This window comes from Lepus europaeus, chromosome 19 (assembly GCF_033115175.1).
Source record: "Lepus europaeus isolate LE1 chromosome 19, mLepTim1.pri, whole genome shotgun sequence".
NCBI lineage: Eukaryota > Metazoa > Chordata > Mammalia > Lagomorpha > Leporidae > Lepus > Lepus europaeus.
In genome coordinates, this window is record NC_084845.1 from 61,993,218 (window position 1) to 62,013,271 (window position 20,054).

Here is a 20,054-nt window from a genome sequence, read left to right on the forward strand (position 1 = left end):
AAATATATTTTTCCCAAAGATATGCATGTATGTTACCATGTCATCACACATAAGAACATATATGTCTTTACTGATGTCATTGCCTCTTTCCATAGAATTCAAAGCATTATCATCTGAAAAAATTTTAAACGGATACATAAACATTGTTTACCTTTGTGGAGGTGGCAAGGATGTTTCCGTATATGCATAAACTGAGCAGTGTTCAAATCTGACTCAACCTGTCTCCTTCAGCATTAACACTTCTTTATCAAACCATGGCCCTTATGTGTGATGGTTCATAGGCTGTGGGGCAATTGCTAACCGTATGACAACTCAGCTCTCCACCACATGAGCTCATCGAACAACCCTTGTGTCTCACATTTCCAGCTCCCACAGCCGTGACCTTTTCATTTGATGTGGGGAATGGACCTTTCGAAATCTCCGTGCAGTCGCCCACCCAGTTCAACGACAACCAGTGGCACCACGTGAGAGTTGAAAGGAACATGAAAGAGGCTTCGATCCAAGTGGATCAGCTCTCGCCAAAGACCCAGCCGGCCCCGGCCGATGGGCATGTCCTCTTGCAGCTGAACAGCCAGCTTTTCGTGGGTAAGTTCCTGTCCGGGGCAATGGGTCATGTGATTGTCTAAGTGTGGGATGGGACAATATAAAAGAATGCCAATTGTAGAAAAATGATAATGACACCAAACCACCATTTCTTAAGAACTTATGTTCCAGGCTGTGCCAGAAGTTACACTTCTTCCTCACAACCACCCTGTGAGTGAGTAGTATCTGTATTTTACAGGTGGGATAACTCAGGCTCAAGGAGTTGATTTGCACTCAGAAATCTACCTAATGAATGAGGTTGAAATATATGTTTCATTGATCCCTGAACCTACATACCAGCATTTTTAATATTACAGATTAGTTGATTGGTTTATTACATAGTGATTTTGATATTATACTGGAAATATTTATCTTAAAATGCTTCCAGGATTTTGAGGAATCCTCCTTTTAATTTAAGTTGATGCGAATCAATGAATCCTTCCACAGTGCTACATCAAAAGCAGCCCAATGCAGGAAAAATTTTTGAAAAGCAGAGCACAGTGTGTAGACTCTTTGCTTTGAACAGAGCCATTTCTGCTCATTTCTGTTCATCTTGAGCACTTTTCTGATATCTTCTGATCACCTGTTTCTGTATCTACATCTGAATGGTGTTCCTTTTTTTTCTGTATTATTCGCATCTTTACAGCCTTGCCCGTGGAATCCTCGTGTGTATATGTATTTTACTTTATGTCATTGCTAGTTACTATACAGAACTTAGAGGCCAAGGCATTGAGGGAATTATCTCTTACTTGGTCACTTTGCATCCACTGTAATATTAATAAGAATTCAGTGATTCCAAGAAGCAGGATAAAAGGTGAATTATCAGAAATTGTATTTTAAGCATTTTCAAGAGTTACATTTGGAACAAAATTCATCAGATCTCTATGACATATTCTATCACCTAACAGCCTCATCTTATTAGTGCTCTCTCAGTACAAAGAAGGAAGCTTATTTGTGACATATTTGACTAAGCCATATTTAAAATTTCCAATGAATTTATGTATTCATTATTTTTATCATTTATTCTTTCTTTCATCCCATAAATATTTAATGAATAGCTTCCATGAGTAAGGCACTACAGTAGACACTCTAATCGTGATTTTGTGGTCACTCGACTGCGTTATTTAAGGCTATGGAAATAATAAAAAATACATGAGAAGAAATATATAACTTTTCTTTTAATAACACGCTAGAAGCAGAGTGAGGAAATTGACATAGATATTTCTTGAATTACAAAAAATGAGAGATGGCCACAACAAAAGCTATGGCAATTTCAAATCTGTCAGGAGCTGGGAAATAGCCTTGCTATTCTTGGAAATTGAGAGGGCCAAACCAGTCCTTGAATTTTTCAGTGAAATATGCTGCACTTTGCCTGCGAATGACCTCTCATCCTTGGTGTGAATTTCAACTTTGTGGAGATGGAGCCACTGCGTTTTGTCTGATAGGAGTTCTGGCCTTCATTTGGTTTCAGGCTGTTGTGATGAAGTACTAATATGACATCAGAAAACTGTTTTAGAACAGGCTTCCTTCTTTTGCCATCACCCATGCAACATGATTTTAATAAGGATCCGAGAGATTTCATCTCTACCAAGGCACTTGGTTAGGCCTTGGACATTTGCGAACATGTCTGGATTGAAAGGTGGTTATAGTACTTGACTGTTTTTTAAAGTGGCAGTCTTCATTACTTCTAAGTCAAAGTCAGCCACAATTCAAAAAGAAAAAGCAAAGAGAAAGTTCTCCGTAAAAAGTTGCATTTCCTCATAGTTAATATCTGATCATATAATTCCCTCCTTCCTACTGACAGGGAATTGTGAGTAAATTTACACGACTTACAATGGTGATGCTGACAGAGTAGACTCCAGTCTTGCTCAGATCAGATCATTAGCTGTTGAGAGGCAGCCTAAGGGGCTTGTTCTTGTCCTTTTCCTCTATTACAGAGTGGAACCCTCCTCAGGAAAGGGTCCCAACCAAGAGAATAAAGCAATGCGTAGAAAACAAAATACTAATTTATCTATTTACAACATTACAAGATAAAGTTACTTTTCCCCTGTGGGAAACTCAATGAAAGACAAATTATAATTAAAAAGTTACACTGAATTGGAGCACAGTGGGTGAAAAACTCGTAAAAAAATTGGTGGTAATTAGGGCTAATTTAATGAAGCACTTACTATGACCACGAAGTTCTCTGCTTTTCTGACTGTATTTCAGACACGAAGCAGCCAATAATAAAAGCAAAACAGACGTTAAAACTTTGTATGTTTTATCCATATAAAAACACATGGGCACACACACTTCTATGGATACGCATCTTCAGATACTGATGCATGCTGTCAAGTAAAAGGCAGAGTAGGGTATCGGGTGGCTGTTGGAGTTGTGGGCTTGTATTTCAAGTAGTGTGGCCAGAGATGTCCCCCCTGAGGGTCTCAATGCTTGGGCAGAGGCCACATAAAGTGCAAGAGGGAACTGGGTGAACCTCGGAAATAAGGATTCCAGGCACCGCACTCAGACTGCTAGGAGGGAACTTCAGGGATTCAGGGGATAAGGAGAGAACTAATGTGGCCAGAGGGAATCAATGTGAGGGAAAGCCTGGTGGGAACAGCGCTGAATTATGCACTGGACTTGGTAAGGCCAAGGTGAGGCACTTGGGTTGTATTATGAAAGATAAAAAAAAAAAAATCAAATTGCCATTTTTCAGGTTCTTTCTTACTGCCTTGAGGAAGAAGATGGGGCAAATAGGTAGACGTTGGCCACTGCCAAAGGTCCTTCTGGGACTTGTGGTGGTGTGGGTCAAGGGGCGGTGCTGGAACACAGGGGCGGGACTATTTGACATCTAGAGGTGCATAACTTGCTAAGAAATTGATTAGTGCTGTTCGTGTTTTACTGCTTATCCATGGTAATTCTCTTGGGGGCATGATGCTTTCTTTGTAGGTCTTTGGTTTCATCACATCGTTTTCTAGGCTTCAATTTCATCTGGTATCAGCTTTTCTTATGTCCTGTCTTTGTCCTAATGCACAGCCATGGTTCAAGCTGAAACCTGGTCCCACAGTCCAGAATAGGTACCACAAACCATACGATTACTGTGAAAGGCTCTGGTGCTTCTGCATCACCAGAGAGTATGCACCTCTTCCTTCAGTGAGACGCTGCCTGCCCCCAATGCCACTTTCATCAGATTTAACTCCTCTGTTCCTAGGTTACATGTCAATACGTGCCTTAGTGGAAGAGCCCTGCTCTTGGAAACTGTTTCCTCATTTCTTTTAGATTTATTTTTATTTATTTGGAATGGCAGAGTTAGATACACACACACACACACACAAAGATGGTGGGGGAAGAGAAGAGGTAGGGGGGAGGGGATGGGAGGGGAGGGAGGAGAGATCTTGCATCTCCTGGTTCACTTCTCAAATGTCCACAGTGGTTGGGGCTGGGCCAGGCCAAAGCCAGGAGCCTGGTACTTCAGCCAGGTCTCTCCGTGCAAACCAAGTGCTCAAGCTCTTAGGCCACCTTCCACTGCTTTCCCCAGTGTATTATCAGGGAGCTAGATTGGAAGTGGAGCAGCTGGGATTCAAACTGGCAGTCATATAGGATACCAATGTTGCAGGCAGTGGCTTAACCTACTGCACCACAACACTAGTCCTTCCTCACATATTAATACCCTCAATGTCAGCATTAAGTTGTCTTCTGCCCCCAGAACCAGGGATACCATGGATGAATGGAAATCTCTTCTTTATTCCAATGTAATTGATTTTCTGGTTAGAATTTTAAAGGACAATTTACTTCCCCTTACTTACAAGTTTAAGAGTTTAAATTGTAGCTCATTTGTCCATCTTAGCAATAATTATAATTCATTAGTATTTTTGAGAGTGCATGACGATGATCATTTATATTTGCATTTCAGGACAAATGAATGAGGTAAATGTGATTTTGAAAATAAGTCCGCAAGTTTCAGCTTGACTTTATTCTAATTAAAATGTTTTAAATCCAGAGACAGATGATGTCAATATTTTAAATTGCTTCTTTGTAAGTATGGAACAGAACTGAGAAACTAAGTTGCTCTTAGTCTAGGACAGGTTGTTTTACTATCTCACCATTTAATAGTTTTGACCAAAAATGAACCTCTTGTTTATAAAACAAGTTTAGCAGAAACTTCTTGGGGAGTATCTCAAACAAGAAATTATATGATGATACTCGAGATATGAGACACTAGAAATTTCAATTACATAACAAAATATGTTTATTTGAGATATTATCTTGAACACTGCAACCTACAAATAAAACATTGTAATATTTGACTACAGATTAATGTTGGACTTGAAACATATTATCTTTCTCATTTATGGTCTACATTGATAGCGTTTATTATGTATCTTTGAGATTCATGTGTTTTGTAATTGCTTGGAAGAGGCTCCTATGAAGGATGAGATGTGTTTTTCTCCTCTGCTTGCTCTTTGGTGCTTTTCACCAAAGACCAGTCATGAAATGTGTTCACACCTCAGGGTGAGACTCTGGGGCAAGATTAATGCTTCAATTTCTGAGTAAAAATAAACAGAACTTTTAAAAGTGTGATCCATTGGACAGCACTTTTATATGACAATTGAAATAGGAATAAGGAAATGATAAATGGAGTTTCGGGGATCACAGTAGTGTTCGCCTCTACCTAAGAAATAGGAAACAGAAGACTTTGCACCACTGCTGTGGTTCCAAGTATCAGAACGATTATCTTCAACCAATCTAAGCTGTAGGATGCCATGTGAAGGAAAGGAGGAGGAGAATCAGCAGCAAAAGCCTTTGGAAGAATAAGTGAAGGAAGTTCACGTGGCTCTCATGGGAGAGCCCCTCCCCCAAATAATCCCAACTGTCCTATCACATTGCTACCCATCGTAAAAAGGGCCGATTCCCTTGTTTGTAGCCCGTCTTCCTCCATTGCTGTCTTTGGTTGCAGGGCTGGCCATGGTCTTCCTTTTCACATTCTCTTGCTTTGTCTGGGTGTGTGAGCTTCATTGCAGACTTTAGATATCTCTATTCAGAACTGCGCTTCATTACGTTGACAAAATAAGCTCAGTGACAGACGCAGTGCCAAGTGCACTGAGCATGTACCCTTGACCTTGTTCCCACTGAGAACTCAGTATCCAGAGTCACTGCCGTATTCAGGGGCTCATCCAACCACGGAAATGACAGAGAGAAAAGAATCAATCACTTCTTGAGCCAAAATGTGACAGTGGTCATTTTCTATTTTGGTTTGTAAACTCAGCATTTTCCCTAGAAGCTTCTTAAATTAGCCTTGAATTGATTTTCATTCAACCAGCTCTGCAATTTTTGTTTCCAGTCTAAATTCTTCTACTGACAAGTTTTTAAATGAGGCAAACTCCATTTCAATATTTTGTGACTAGAACCTGAAGGAGAAATCAGGACCTCTGACATAGTTAGAAGTCACTTGCTTTGCATTTGAATGGCATCAAATCATCAACAAACATTTATTGAGTATCTACAGTGCACAATTTCTAAATGCCATACCTAAAGGTTAATGTTGAACTCTCAGCATATTGGACCTACCAGGCCGTGATATATGTATTTACTGTGAGTGGAAATTTAAGTATCTTCAAATATTAGATATTACAGATGCATCTGTGTACTGTTTGTTTGGGTGAACAAATGCTTATATTTCTTTTTAAGATTTATTTTTATTCACTTGGAAGGTAGAGCTAGAGAGAAAGAGAGAGAGAAGGAAAGAGATCTTCCATCTGCTGATTTACTCCCCGAATGGCTGCAAAGGCTGAGGGTATGCCAGGCTGAAGCCAGGAACCAGGAGCTTTTTCTGGGTCTCCCACAAAGGTTCAGGGGCCCAAGAATGTGGTCCATCATCTGGTACTTTTCCAGGCACATTAGCAGGCATACATCAGATGGAAAGTGGAGCACCTGGGACTTCAAGTGGTGCCTCTATGGCGTACCAGCATGGTAGGCCATGGCCAAACTCACTATACCACAATGCTGGCCCCTAATGCTTCTATTTCTATTGGAGGTATACATAGTATTGGAACTATGCACTCTGAGGATATAAACATAATGCTAAGCAAAAGGTGATACTGACTTATCTCTATTGACTATGTGGATTTCCTCATTTAGGAAGTGGCTGTTCAAATCTGTTGCTCATTTTCTGTCTACAAGATTGTCTCCTTAAAAATGTTCTAAAGAATTCTTTATGTATATTGGATGAGTTTTATCATATGAATTTATTTCATGTATCTTCCACCTCTCTGTGAATTAATTGTGTTTTCATAATGTTAATGGTGTCTTTTGATGAACAGAAGTTCCTAATTATAATATATTCCAGAGTTTTCTTTTTTGTAACTTTCAGGTTTTGATATGCTAAAATAAGTATGGGAAGAGAATATCAAAAGCCTTCTGTTTGAATAATTTCTATTTCAGTCTAATTTTCTTTTGTAGTTAATGTGTTCCCCCATTACCAATTCAGTACAATAAAGGTCACATTTCTCTTTAAGAGAATCCTATCATTTATTTTAATTATGTTCTTCTTCCCTCCTTGAAGTGTCTTTTTCATGATTAGCCTTAGAAGGCCCCCCTGTGCTTTTCAGTGACCAGTAGGTAAATCCTAGTGACTACTGACAGAACTCAGATGGGATCTCTTGAGGCAGGAGGCTATAACTAATACTGCCAATGTTCATCTCTTAAAAATAGGCCTCAGTAGCTTCAAACCAGAGAGCTGCTGTGAAAATGATGTATAAGAAATATAAATGGCTCCAGTCTTGTCTGCTGTCTCTATTTCCAGGGCAAATTTTTTTCCCAGGAAAATGTGACCTAGTTTTCTGCCTATGACACAGTGGCCTGTACTATGACCTCTTTCTTTTTCTTTCTTTCTTTCTTTCTTTCTTTCTTTCTTTCTTTTTTTTTTCTTTCTTCCTTCCTTCCTTCCTTCCTTCCTTCCTTCCTTCCTTCCTTTCTTCCTTTCCTTTCCTTTCCTTTCCTTTCCTTTCCTTTCCTTTCCTTTCCTTTCCTTTCCTTTCCTTTCCTTCTTTTTTTAAAGATCTTTATTTATTTATTTGGTAGGTAGAGTTACAGATAATGAGAGGGAGAGACAGAGAGAAAGGTCTTCCATCTGCTAGAACCAGTGTGCAGGCTGAGGATTAACCTACCGTGCCACAGCGCCAGCTCACAATGACCTCTTCCAACATTGTTCTTTGCGTGTGACAGAGGACAGTCTTCTTTGGCATCCCCTCCCAGACATTGCCCAGGGAAGAGTGTTGCCTGGAAGAAGTAGATCTGGACTTCGCATCTCATAACCTTTTGCACTAACACCATTTCTGCAAGGTGAAGTCTTCTCCCAGCTGGCTCTCAAGGGTCAGGCTTCATGGTTTGACATGTGGTGTAGACAATACTGCTTTCTCCCTCCAACATCTTGACTTGCTCTTCTATGAAGCCCACGTGCCCAGTCACTGCTAAGTTGATTTGTGGCTGGGATCTTACCTGTGTTACTCTGATACAGTGTCTAGGTCAGGAAGAGCCCTTCTACTCTGCCAGAAAAGTCTCCATGACTCTGAACTTTAAAGAGACACATGGGGAGCTTGATTTCTTACCTCCTCTAGGGCTACAAGGCCAATTATACAGTTCTCAATTAATCCTCAACAATTTTCATGCACAGCACATGAAGAATTTGTCACTAAACAATCAAAGTTTATTCTCAAAGGTCTTCCTGCCACAAAAATAGTGGGAAATTGGCATAGGAAAGAGCCAGCTCCTACTCTGTGACAATAACATCTGTCACTTAGGCTAACTTCCTGAGAATAATGAACATGATGAAAGGGTTGGGCCAACAAAGGAAGGCCAACTCAATCTCTACCCTAGCCGTTACTCTGGTGTAGGACCTCAGTGTCATTATGTGAGTGGACAGATTCAGTTATACTCAATCACAAAGAAAGGTTAGGCATTTGTTTCACAAGTTACTCGGTTGTCTGTGAAGTTCCGGAATTCATTATATCTGATATAGCATGGCAGGTAAATTGATAGAAAATTAATTGGAAGACAGTTCCAAACATAATAGCTCAGCAGAAACATCCAGAATCAATTAATCAAACTGCAGCTCATTTTAATTGGAAGTACTCTAACCCTGAAAAGGCTTTGGAATCTATAATTAAGTTTTCAAGCCCAATCTTATTTACATTAGCCATGTTTTTTCAAAATAGTTACACCTGAAAATAAACAGTTATTAGCTCAAAACCTAATGCTCAAGTGAAAGCCCTTTACATATGCATGACACAACTGTTTAATTAGACATGATTTCTGATCTTTTAAAGTGTAGTTTAAAAAACTATTTGATCTGGTAAACATTAGCTCTTTTGAAAGTACAGGATTAAGAAATCCTGTTTACAAATCAAGGTATTGATTTTCTTCTCATTATTCAAGCCAATAGGAAGGGTCTTCAAAAGGTTTATGAAAAATTACATGTGAATTTTATATTTTTGCACATACATAACTTATTTTTATTCTATTTCCATGAACTTTTTGAATTCCCTCATAGTTTGCACATTCATATGTATTTTTTATGTTAATAACCCCACTCTCTGACCTTTCTCACCACCTTGTCTCTACTTCTACCATTAAAACTGGGAGATCATCACAAGTTTTCCTGTCTAAACATATTCCTGGACTGTAAGCTCTTTGAGAGCACATCAATTGCAAATAAATTTGTACCTCCGGTGTTAGACACAGTGCCCACAAAAAGCTGCTAAATAAAGCTCGGAGAAGTAAAGTGTTGTTCAAACAAAAGATAACCTGAGATGGAGGAGAAATGGCATGATTGCTCCTTTTGGACCATATTTTGGTGTGGAGAGGTGAGGGACTTTCCGGGAGTGAGAGGCTCCATGTGGCTTCTAATGAGTCTTTGTTTCTAACCAACCTATGGGCCAGTCCCTGACCTCTTTAACTCCAGCTTATCATCAAAACAAAACAAAAAAAAAGAGAGAAAAAATTAGAATAGGTGCAAATGGATTGTATCCAGCTGTTGGACCTCAAATGATTTGGTTATTATTAAGCTATTTTGGTTATTATAATGTTACTGACAGGCTGATATTAGAATATGTTTGTTTCACAGCATATAAGCATAGCAAAGTGACTTAGTGCTATTGCATACTATAGAACATGTCCCATGATGTAACATATTCTAATATGAAGTAAATGAAATACACCAGGAATAATCCTCTAATCCTGACTTCACAGCACCTGTCCCCTTCCTTCAAGAGGGTCCCAGGCCAGAGCTAAAGCTGAAACTATAGACAGCCTTACCAAGGAAAGGGAACTCCAGCAAAGGCAGGAAAGTATCTCAGCTGGAGACTTGAAGCTGTTAGGTGCTCATTGAGTTGAATTAGCAGTGGGAGAACAGGGAGGTATGAAGCTAAGGTGAGTGGCAGCTCTGATGTGGAAAGCAAAGGAGAGGAGTTGGGAGGACAAGGGCAGAACTGAGGCTTTGACAATGATAGGAGCTTGAGTAAATGGAGGAAGAATTAAACGAGATTGCTGGCTCTTCTGAAACTTTGGGAGGGAAATCAACTCCTTCCCTGCTGTGCCCATGGGAACTGAAATTGAAATGTCTGTCTCACCACCACATTACCCCTGGATTTAGGAAGATGCGATATGACCTGCTCCCTCGAGACCTTCATATCCTCCCATGAAGAGGCAGAAATTGAGTGAACTGAAGAAACTTGAGTATACAAATTGAAATACAGCCATTTGGATAGAAACTATGATAGTCTATGAACGTGACTTCTAAGTAGTATGAGTGCCCATGAGTCCGAAATTTTTGAATTCTTTTGGACCCCACTTCACTATATTTCAGGACCTAGAAATATATAGTCAATATATTACGCACACATGTTCATTGAGTTTGATCCTCGGTATCAGGAACCCAGATATCTCTGGGGGTCAGAAGGTGCCCTCTCATCAACCCTGGAAGCCCTAAGCTTCCATCATATGCAACATACAGTGCAAACTCCAGCAAGAAAGCTAACTCCTCCGCTGTCATGTGGTTTAGTGGATGGATGGATGGAAGGATGGATGGATGGTTCCTGTGCAGCTCTATTGTGTGAGACATTGTATGTGTGCTAGAGGTACAGAATTGACTGATGGGGAATGTGTGTTCCAGCAGATGGACACTGGGAGGTAGTGAAACATAGATCTTGATATGTGATGACAAGACCCTATTGTTTTAGGGATTTTTTAGAAAATTTTTGGCTCTGAAATTTAAAAAAAAAAAAACTGTTTAAACTCTGAGGATAAGAAAATCCCAAGAAATTAATGCTAGATGTGGAGCCAGCGAAATGAATTGGGAGAGGAGGATGAGAATATGTTTTGAGAAAATAGGATACAGAGGAAGTGGCGATGGCGTCATCTGCTCAAGAAGCAGTTTTATTAGATGCCCGACAACCATCTCACCGCTCCCCAGTAGAATCATCCCTTTAATTTGGATAGGGCAGTGTTTTCCTGCTTGAGTTGTAAGCATTTTTTATGGCACTCCTGAACACAAGGTGGTGTTTTTGTCCACCTACCTAGGGCTCATAATCTCTCATGATAGTCAAGTGATCATTTGAAAGACTCACCGGCTGGGCTTGTTGACCGTTTATTTTCACAGCCCCTTTGTGGACCACAGGATAGATATTGTCTGGAGTGAGCCCCCGAGGCTGTATTTCTAGGAAGCTCCTCATGTGATACTGGTGTGACCTCAACTTTGAGGACCTCTGCTTTGGGATAGTGAGGTCCGATACCACCCAGACACTGTGAAGCTCATCAAGGGTGCCTTGATGAGTATGAGCACATCAGCTATAAATTCAGTAAATGTCAATCACACTCTCAATTTTGTGGAGACTCTTCCCCTAGCATAAAACAAAGATAACTGGACCAGTCTTTAGAGAAAAAATCGCTGGGAAATATGCCAGGATCAAAGCCAACAGTCTGGTGTGCAGTTACCATTTTTGATGAATGGACAACAACCAAAATACCGGATCAGTGAATGATCAAGTTAGAAAAACTATTGATTATTGTTTACAGCCATTGCCTATACTGTTGTTAATCTTATGACTATAAAATAAACTGAAAGTATGTCATTGTAAAAAACTGAATGAAAGAATATAAAGGGAGGAGGTGGTAGGATGGGAGCAGGGTCAGGAGGGGGCATAGGGTAGGAGAGATCACTGTGCTCCTAAATCTGTATATATGAAATACATGAAATTTGTTCACTTTACAGAAATAAAAAAAAATTGTTTGAAAAGGGATTCCTTCATAGATCTTACAAAGTTAAAACTATTGGACAGAGGAGCAGGTTTCAATATTTCATTGATATATACTTAAGATTGCGAGAAAATTTCTTTTTCTACGTAACAATTGCAGTACATTGCACTGGTACTTTGAATGAAAGCAACGTTAGACCTTTATTTTGATCTTTGAAATGCACTGAAAATATTGAATCAATGTTGTATCCTTTGGAAGTCTAAACTTGGTCATGAATTGTGTTTCCAGCATTTTAATTGCTCATCCAATGCCCGCTGCTCTCTGTAAGGCCACACACTTTTGCTCTTCTCTCTACGACTTCAGTTTTCTTTGGTCTTCAAAGCCTGAATAAAACACCCAGGAACATGTTTCCATTTGCAGTGTTTCCCTTCTAGGTGGGACCGCCACGCGGCAGAGAGGATTCCTGGGCTGCATCCGGTCCCTGCAGTTGAACGGGATGGCGCTGGATCTGGAAGAACGAGCGATGGTGACTCCTGGCGTGCAGCCCGGCTGCCGAGGGCACTGCGGCAGCTACGGGAAGCTGTGCCGCAACGGTGGAAAGTGCAGGGAGAAACCCAGTGGGTTCTTCTGTGACTGCACTTTCTCGGCCTACACAGGGCCGTTCTGCTCCAATGGTAAGTGCGCCGCAGAGTCTGGACCAGGAGAAAGTCCTCCGTGTGTGAAACGTGTGCAACAGGGCTTAGCCCGGTAGCTGTTTGAAACAAAAATGATTTCCCTGGATTTCTTTGCAAGGTCTAGGGATTGACAAATACATTTCACTCTTTACATATTTGACTCGGTTCTTGAAACACGAGTGTCTATGGACGATAAATTCACTAATAGTTGCCTCTAGGTAACTTCGAGTGTTCGTTGCACCATCTGGTCCCTGTCTGTCTTATGTCGATACGCATACATAACGTGACTGTCACCAGCATGCCCCATGGGACAGTTCGCTATTTTAAAACCATTGCAGGCGTTATTATTGTTGATGAAGATGCTCAGAAGTTCAAAGGAATTTAGAAAACTTGTTTTGATTTTAACTTTTTGGTCAAATATTGGATACAAATATAAATAACTTTCTATGAAAGATGGATGCACAGTGACGTACAGAGACTCAGCTATTTTCCTGTGTTGAGTATCTGGTAGTGAAGGAAAATAGGGACATGTTTTTCATCTTCTCCGCTGATCTACGTCACGGGAGAAGAAAGAAGTTGGAAATAATATTGGGTTCCAGACAGACGTTTTTGAATATACAAACATTTATTTTACTTTCATCGTTTATCATAGATAATTGACATCCAACTTAAATTCAATTATTTTATTAAAGTGTCTCTGGGCCACTGAACCTGTTCCTGAACGAGGCAAACAAAAATTGGCTGCAAATGGAAGCAAAGAAAACATTGGGATCAGTTAATGAAAAGTTGGCAAAAATACACTTTTCAAGTCATTCGCTTTTATCAGGCATAAGCTATAATTTAAAAATCAACTTGTGATACTAATCACACACTGCTGGCACCATTGGAGGAGGATTCATGTTTAAAGCTGGAATTAAGACCACTTCTTCCTAAGAACACGCCTTCGTTTTCTGGATATAAATACCTTCTAGTTCTTCTTACTAAGTGCAGTTGGGAATGTGGCTCTTCAGGAGCAAGATGTATGGGCTAGAAAGGTATGTTATGGAAAATAAAAAGAATAAGCCCAACCCAACCAAACCATTCAAAACCATGAAGAGATCTAAAATGTTGCTGCATGATCCAGCAAGCACCCCTGACGGGTTCAGCAGCCAGCCCACTTTATAGCACTGCAGAGAAGCAAGGTCAGGAAGTCTAAGCTATGTATTTCTTCCACCCTCTTCATTTTCATACATCTAGACTTGGTGGCTTTTTAAAATATATTTAAGTGTGTGTGTGTGTGTGTGCGCACGCGCACCTGCACACGCATGCACACATGTGAATTTGGGATATTACTCTCTTACAAGTAAAATCCTACACCTCTGTAAAAGGATTCAAAGAAGCCAGATAGTTCCTTTTCTTGATCTGTGTTAAGCAAATGCCTAAATCACTCCCTCCCATTAATGTGATATTTAACTTTCTTTTCGTAGGGCATAGTAACTGTGAGAAAGTGTTTAGAACAATTTTTTTTTGTTATTAATCCTGAGAGAGAAATGTCAAACTTGCTTCTTTTGTAATTATTGCAGTGAGACTAGAATATACTAACTACAAAATAAATGATTGGAGTTAAAATGTAAACAAGAAAGTAGATGGTCAAGGATGTAAATGACCAGAAGCCTGGCTTATGTTTGTGCTCTGAGAAGAGTCTTAAGCTTTTGATTGCAAAGTTAAACTAGTGAGTTCATTCTACGTCACCCAAACATAAAGTCATTTCATAGGCAGGATGAAAACCCTCTTAATTTACTGTGTTATTGGAGTCAAGTTTGAGGCTGCTTCTTCCATCTATGCGATTTGTTATTTTTAAGAAATTTAATTTCACTAGTATAGCTAGAACAAGATCCTTGTACTTGATATTTTAACATAAAATGTGAATGTCATTTCAGAGATTTCTGCATATTTTGGGGCTGGCTCATCCGTGATTTACAATTTTCAAGAAAATTATTCCTTAAGTAAAAACTCCAGCTCCCATGCTGCATCATTTCATGGTGATATGAAGCTGAGCAGAGAGACGATCAAGTTCAGCTTCCGAACAACACGCGCTCCAAGCCTGCTGCTTTACATGAGCTCCTTTTACAAAGAATACCTTTCCATTATCATTGCCAAAAATGGTGAGTGCTTTTTGGATATGAGAGAAAAAATTGAATTTGGACATGAAGACTATAATACTGTGGATCATTTTTGTGTTTTTGCTTCTCAAACTACAAGCAGAAAAAAAAAACAGAGTATCTGTTTTTCTATTCATTATGCTTTTACAGTGCTGTCCCTAAAGCTTAGACTCAAAGGATTATTTCAAATAAGGATGATGCCTTTATCTTTCTCATTTTGATAATTTTATATGTGCTTTATGAATTTTTAATTTATTCATATAAATATTTATTATACATTATTGTCAGAAGCCACTTACTATCCCCTGTGGATATCAGTACTAGTTTTGTGGTTTTTTAAAAATATATATATCTGGTTGTACATAACAAATACTTCCTTCAAATCAAAGTAAAGAAGTAAGAAGAGTATGTTCACAAACCAACAAGTTTGTGAGAAAAGGTCCACAAGATGTCCAGTTGGTTCTAAATAGAGGCAATATAATAATCATGGGAAATATTGGTGTATCCACCCAAGAAAATGGTAATGGATTAGGAAATGTGTATGCTACAGAAATCTTATTGCAAAAAACTCCTACCTGCTATTACTATCTTCCATATATTTGGATTAAAGGTAAAGATTTTACAAATATATTCTCTAGGCTTGAAAGCAAGCAAATATAGAGACTCATGAATGTGTCTTTTCAGCTATATCATATATGGGTTTAGGACACTGACCACCAAAATAAAAATAATACTGTTCTGCAAGTATGCTTACTTTCACTGTACATTTTGAGCTCAAAAGTTATCTATAAATTAGGACGTTTTCTTTGTCAATTGGAAGAGGGATCCATGAAAAACACTTCTTGACATTTTTTCAATCAATTCAGTGATTACAAAAAATATATAGGAATGAAACAGACATTCTGCAATATGATTGTTATTTTTGGTCCCTGTTTATACTCCTGTGGTTCGTTTTACTTGTTGAATTTTATGGTTAGTGGTGATTAAAGAAAGAAAAGGAAGGGGGTTATTGAGGGAGGGAGGACGAGGAGGGTAATCTTAGAACTGTACCTATGAAATACATGAAATCTATCCTCTTTATATTAATGAAAATTTTTAAAAATTATACATTTCGCTTAAACCCATTCATTTCACCTTAACTTTATTCCAAGTTTGTGATCATGGCCACTTGGAAATACATTTCATCTTTGGTAAAACTATATATTTGTTTGTAATAATTACATTAGTCAATGGCATTTAAAGACTGTGAGATGTAATTTGAAAAGATAAGATTATAGGGACCAGCGCTGTGGCATAGAGGATTAATGTGCTTCCTACTGCTCTAGTATCCCATATGGATGCTGGTTCGAGTCCCGGCTGCTCCACTTCTGATCCAGCTCCCTGCGAATATGCCTGGGAAAGCAGTATAAGATGCCCCAAATGCTTGGGCCCCTGAACCCCAAAAGAGACCTGGAGGAAGCTCCTGGTTCCTGGCTTTGGTCTGGCCCAGCTATGGCTGTTGCAGCCATTTTGGGGAGTGAAACAACAGATGGAAGATCTCTCTCTGTCTCTGTTTCACCCTCTCTCTCTGGAATTGCCTTTCAAATTAAATAAATAAATCTTTTTTTGAAGGACAATGAGAAGGAGTCATTTATGAGAAAGCAGATTTTAAAAAAGAAGAAAAGATTATAGAAACAGATTGTAATTGCAGTATTCCACAACAGTGAGGTACTTTAGAAATGCATATTCTTATTTTTCTTTTTATAAATTAAAGGCTAGTGCTGAGATTTTCACATGTTTAATGTCAGAGTTGGCCTTTGGGGAAGAAAGTCAAAGGTTTGTAGGAACAAGATTATTTATTAACAGTGTTCTTGATCTTGATTTTGAAAATTCTGAACAATTCTACTGAGAAACTCACTTCTATGAATGATCACTACAGGGTACATCCAAATGAAATATTGCGATTTTTTTTCTATAAATGAATACATAATGCCAAAAGGATTCTGAGCTTTTGCAAGTAGTTCTTAAAATACATTTTTTTGACAAAAATGTAATTCTCTTTTTCTTCTACCTTAGGAAGTTTACAGATCAGGTACAAGTTAAATAGATATCAAGAACCTGATGTCATCCATTTTGATTTTAAAAGCATGGCTGATGGGCAACTTCACCACATACAGATTGACAGAGAAGAAGGAGTGGTCTTCGTCGAGGTAAGGCAGGAGCATCAGCAGGAGTAGTGCTGCAGTGAGAACTCTCCACCATGAAGGATCTGCAGTGCAGAGTTGGTGATGGACAGAACAGACAAAGACAGCGTGCAGTGCTTTGCCGCACTCTGTGGCCGACTATTAAAGGCTGTCAGGTTTTTTCCAGCAGTAAGAGTCTGTCCAAAATCTTATTAATACCTGACTCTTCATGTGCCACACTTGCCTCACTTGTTTTCCTCTTCCTGATAAGGAAATATCTGGTTTATCATGGTGTGTTACTGGTAGGATTGTCACTGCTCCAGCAAAACCAGTTTACTTCCGATGGGTATAAATGTGGCAATGACTCTAGCCCACAAGATGGTGATTGCAGTATCAGAACCAATTTTGGAAAGTGATTTGAGTCACTGCAGAGAAAGTCAAATTATTCACTCTAGCAGCTTTTGATAAAAAAGTACTAATGTTGCAGCACTCTACAAAAACCATTTCTTAGCTGTGTGATTCAAGTAAGGATACTGAACTAAGTAAAAGTACTGGCATGAAAAATAACCCATGGTATCTTTTCATTGGCTTTACCAATTTTGTATTCCTTGTACAGCAAAGGAAAATAAATCAATATAAGCAGTTAGAAGATGAGTGCCTAAGATGTGGTATAGAAATGGTATATAAAATAATATTCACCTTTCTAAATGGCTCAACCATTGGGGTCTTACTTTATTGCTTATTTTATCATTTTCTTTTATTCCCCATTTCTTTGTGTCCCTTTCTCAACAAAACGACATCCATTTGGATGCTGGTGTCTCATGATGATTGTAGATTGATGAGGATACAAGGAGACAAGTGCACCTGTCATCAGGCACAGAATTCAGTGCAGTGAAGTCTCTGGTACTGGGCAGGATTTTAGGTAAGTAAGAGAGAGAACCTTTCCCCCAATCATGAGACAGAAATATGAATGTGAAGTCATATTCCATACATGTTTGTGTGTTCATGTATGTGCACACACCCACACATATTTCATTATGCCAAAAGAAATGTCTTGCCTTATTTCCATTGTGAAGTAAGTGACAATCGAGACAGAAGCCTGTGTAATGACTTTGTGGGGAGTGAACAAACATCCTTCTTTGATAGTAAATTCACTCTGATCTTTCTTTCTCTATGTGTCAATCCAGCATAATGCAACATGGTACTGTTCTTGCACTTCAAGTATGTCAAATCATAAGCAAAGCAGTAATAATGTATCTAATAAACAAATCTTCATCTAATCTAAAAGCAAGATTTGGTCTGAAAGAAATGAAAACAATTGTTTTTCTTCTATGCCCAGTTTAATGAGCTTTAGATGACGGCTTGGATCCTGTTGCCTAGCTCTGATGTAGTCGCCAGCTACTCTTGCTTAAACTCAATCTAGATGTCTTCTAATTATTATTTATTTCCATCAATTACTTATAATAACAGCACTGTGACAGAAGCATATTATTGCCATCTGATCATCAAGATATGTGTGCACTAACAATACTTTCCAACAAGGTCTAAATAGAAAATGAGAGTACATTTAAAAAGATACATTCTTGGTGCGGAGTTGGGGGAGGGGGGCAGCTTCTTGTAGTTTGATTTTCATTCCTAGTCTCGTATTTGGTGCTGTCCTGGAATTTTTTGTTCAAGGCAGTGGGTGGAATATTTTATTTTTGACCTTTTCCATTATGTGTACCTCAATTAATCATTCCTATGTTCCCTGTGCATAGTCTCAGAATCTTAAGAATTTTTTTTTATTCAACTTATGGGTGAATGATGAAATATTGTCCCTTGAGAAGGTTAACAGTTAAATTTATAAATATTTATAGACTTTTAAGTACTGTGATGAGCACCACAATTGTGTGTTCTTCTTCTCCAAAGAAGCAGGAAAATACGATGAGTTGCAGTGTTCTTCCATGATACTGCAGGGAACATAAAGAAATTTGTTAAGTACTCCTTAGACATTTGGAAGGTAACTGAAAAAAATCCCAAGCAATTTGCACAGTGTTAATTGGATAAATCCAACTATTTATGATTGACATTTGTATCATTCGCTGTCAGGATGCATACCCAGTCAATGATTATTAGGCATGAGGTGGTGATTCTACTCTATTTAAATATAGCTTTAAAGTTGAAATCCATGCCCCTAATGTCTAATTAACAGATAAGACTATAATTCTTAGCGTTAATGTTAGACTGAATTTTAAATGTATATTAAGAAGGACTGAGTCCTATGTTAATAACTAAAGAGAAAATACTTGCATATTTCATATTCAGCATTGGGAAATATTTATGGCTGTTTCAGGCCACTGTAGAGGTAATGTTGGCACAGCATAGGATTCCAAAGAGAATTTAAAACATCTAAACCAGGAAACAAGCCGCAGTGGAGCGAAAGCCCAGCTGTCTTAACCGTGGGTCCTAGCCACTTCCCTGCGGAGTGAGACATGGGAGAGGTCAGTGTGCAGGTTTCTGGGGAAGAGAAGAGACCCAGACTGAGGCAGAGCAGAGGAGGCAGAAGGTGGATCTCCATCCTCTGCAGTGTGGATGATCTGCTTGGAAACCTCTGTTCCAAACACCAGGGGCAGGGAAGACTCTTCTGCCCTCCACCAAGCCTACCTTTGCACCTAACCGTTGCTGTTAGTCACAGAAGTAGAAGTAAACGCAAAGGAGATGATCAGAGGAGTTCCCAGCTCCAAACTTAGGAAACATAGATGCTATCAATGAGTGGAACCCATGAGCTGACACTGCATTCACAAATAGCAGTAAGACGTGATTGTATTCATTAGGTAGGCTGTGCAACTTGTAACTAGTATATCACAACCTGTGGCTGGTAGTAGTTAAAACACAAAAAAACTAAAAAAAAATTGATCCCAAGAGCTTCTTTTCTTTCAGGGTCTGAGACGACGCATGTACTTAAGAATGTGTAAGACAAGGTAGAACATTCCAAGAATTTTGGATAATATTAGTGAACTCATTTTTTATCTTAAACTTTACTGTCAGAGTTATTCATAAAAATATTTTCATGATTATAAATGTTAACTATATTATAAAATGTTGGAAAACCAACTTGCGTCCTACAAAGAGGACTGTATTAATCAAGCAGAATAGCATTCAATATGTATGTAGCTTTTTCCTTTTTGTAAATGAATATACAAGATTAGTGTGGAATTAAATATGTTAATGTTTTTATCTGAGTAGCATATTATTCAACTGTGCTGAAAAATAAGATTAAAGTTCAA

General features: G+C 38.8%; 1 protein-coding gene across 6 annotated transcripts in view; it reads left to right on the forward strand.

Moving 5' to 3' along the window:
- The window catches only part of CNTNAP4 (contactin associated protein family member 4), a 291,034-nt gene that overhangs the window by 255,542 nt on the left and 15,438 nt on the right, over positions 1-20,054 (forward strand). For 5 of the 6 annotated variants that reach the window (XM_062176397.1, XM_062176399.1, XM_062176401.1 and 2 more), the window contains 5 exons: positions 367-585; positions 12,246-12,485; positions 14,405-14,629; positions 16,682-16,815; positions 17,623-17,710. In XM_062176397.1, coding sequence (XP_062032381.1) covers positions 367-585; positions 12,246-12,485; positions 14,405-14,629; positions 16,682-16,815; positions 17,623-17,710 — 906 coding nt within the window. The remainder of the gene's footprint in view (positions 1-366; positions 586-12,245; positions 12,486-14,404; positions 14,630-16,681; positions 16,816-17,622; positions 17,711-20,054) is intronic. The other variant, XM_062176403.1, reaches the window with a different exon arrangement.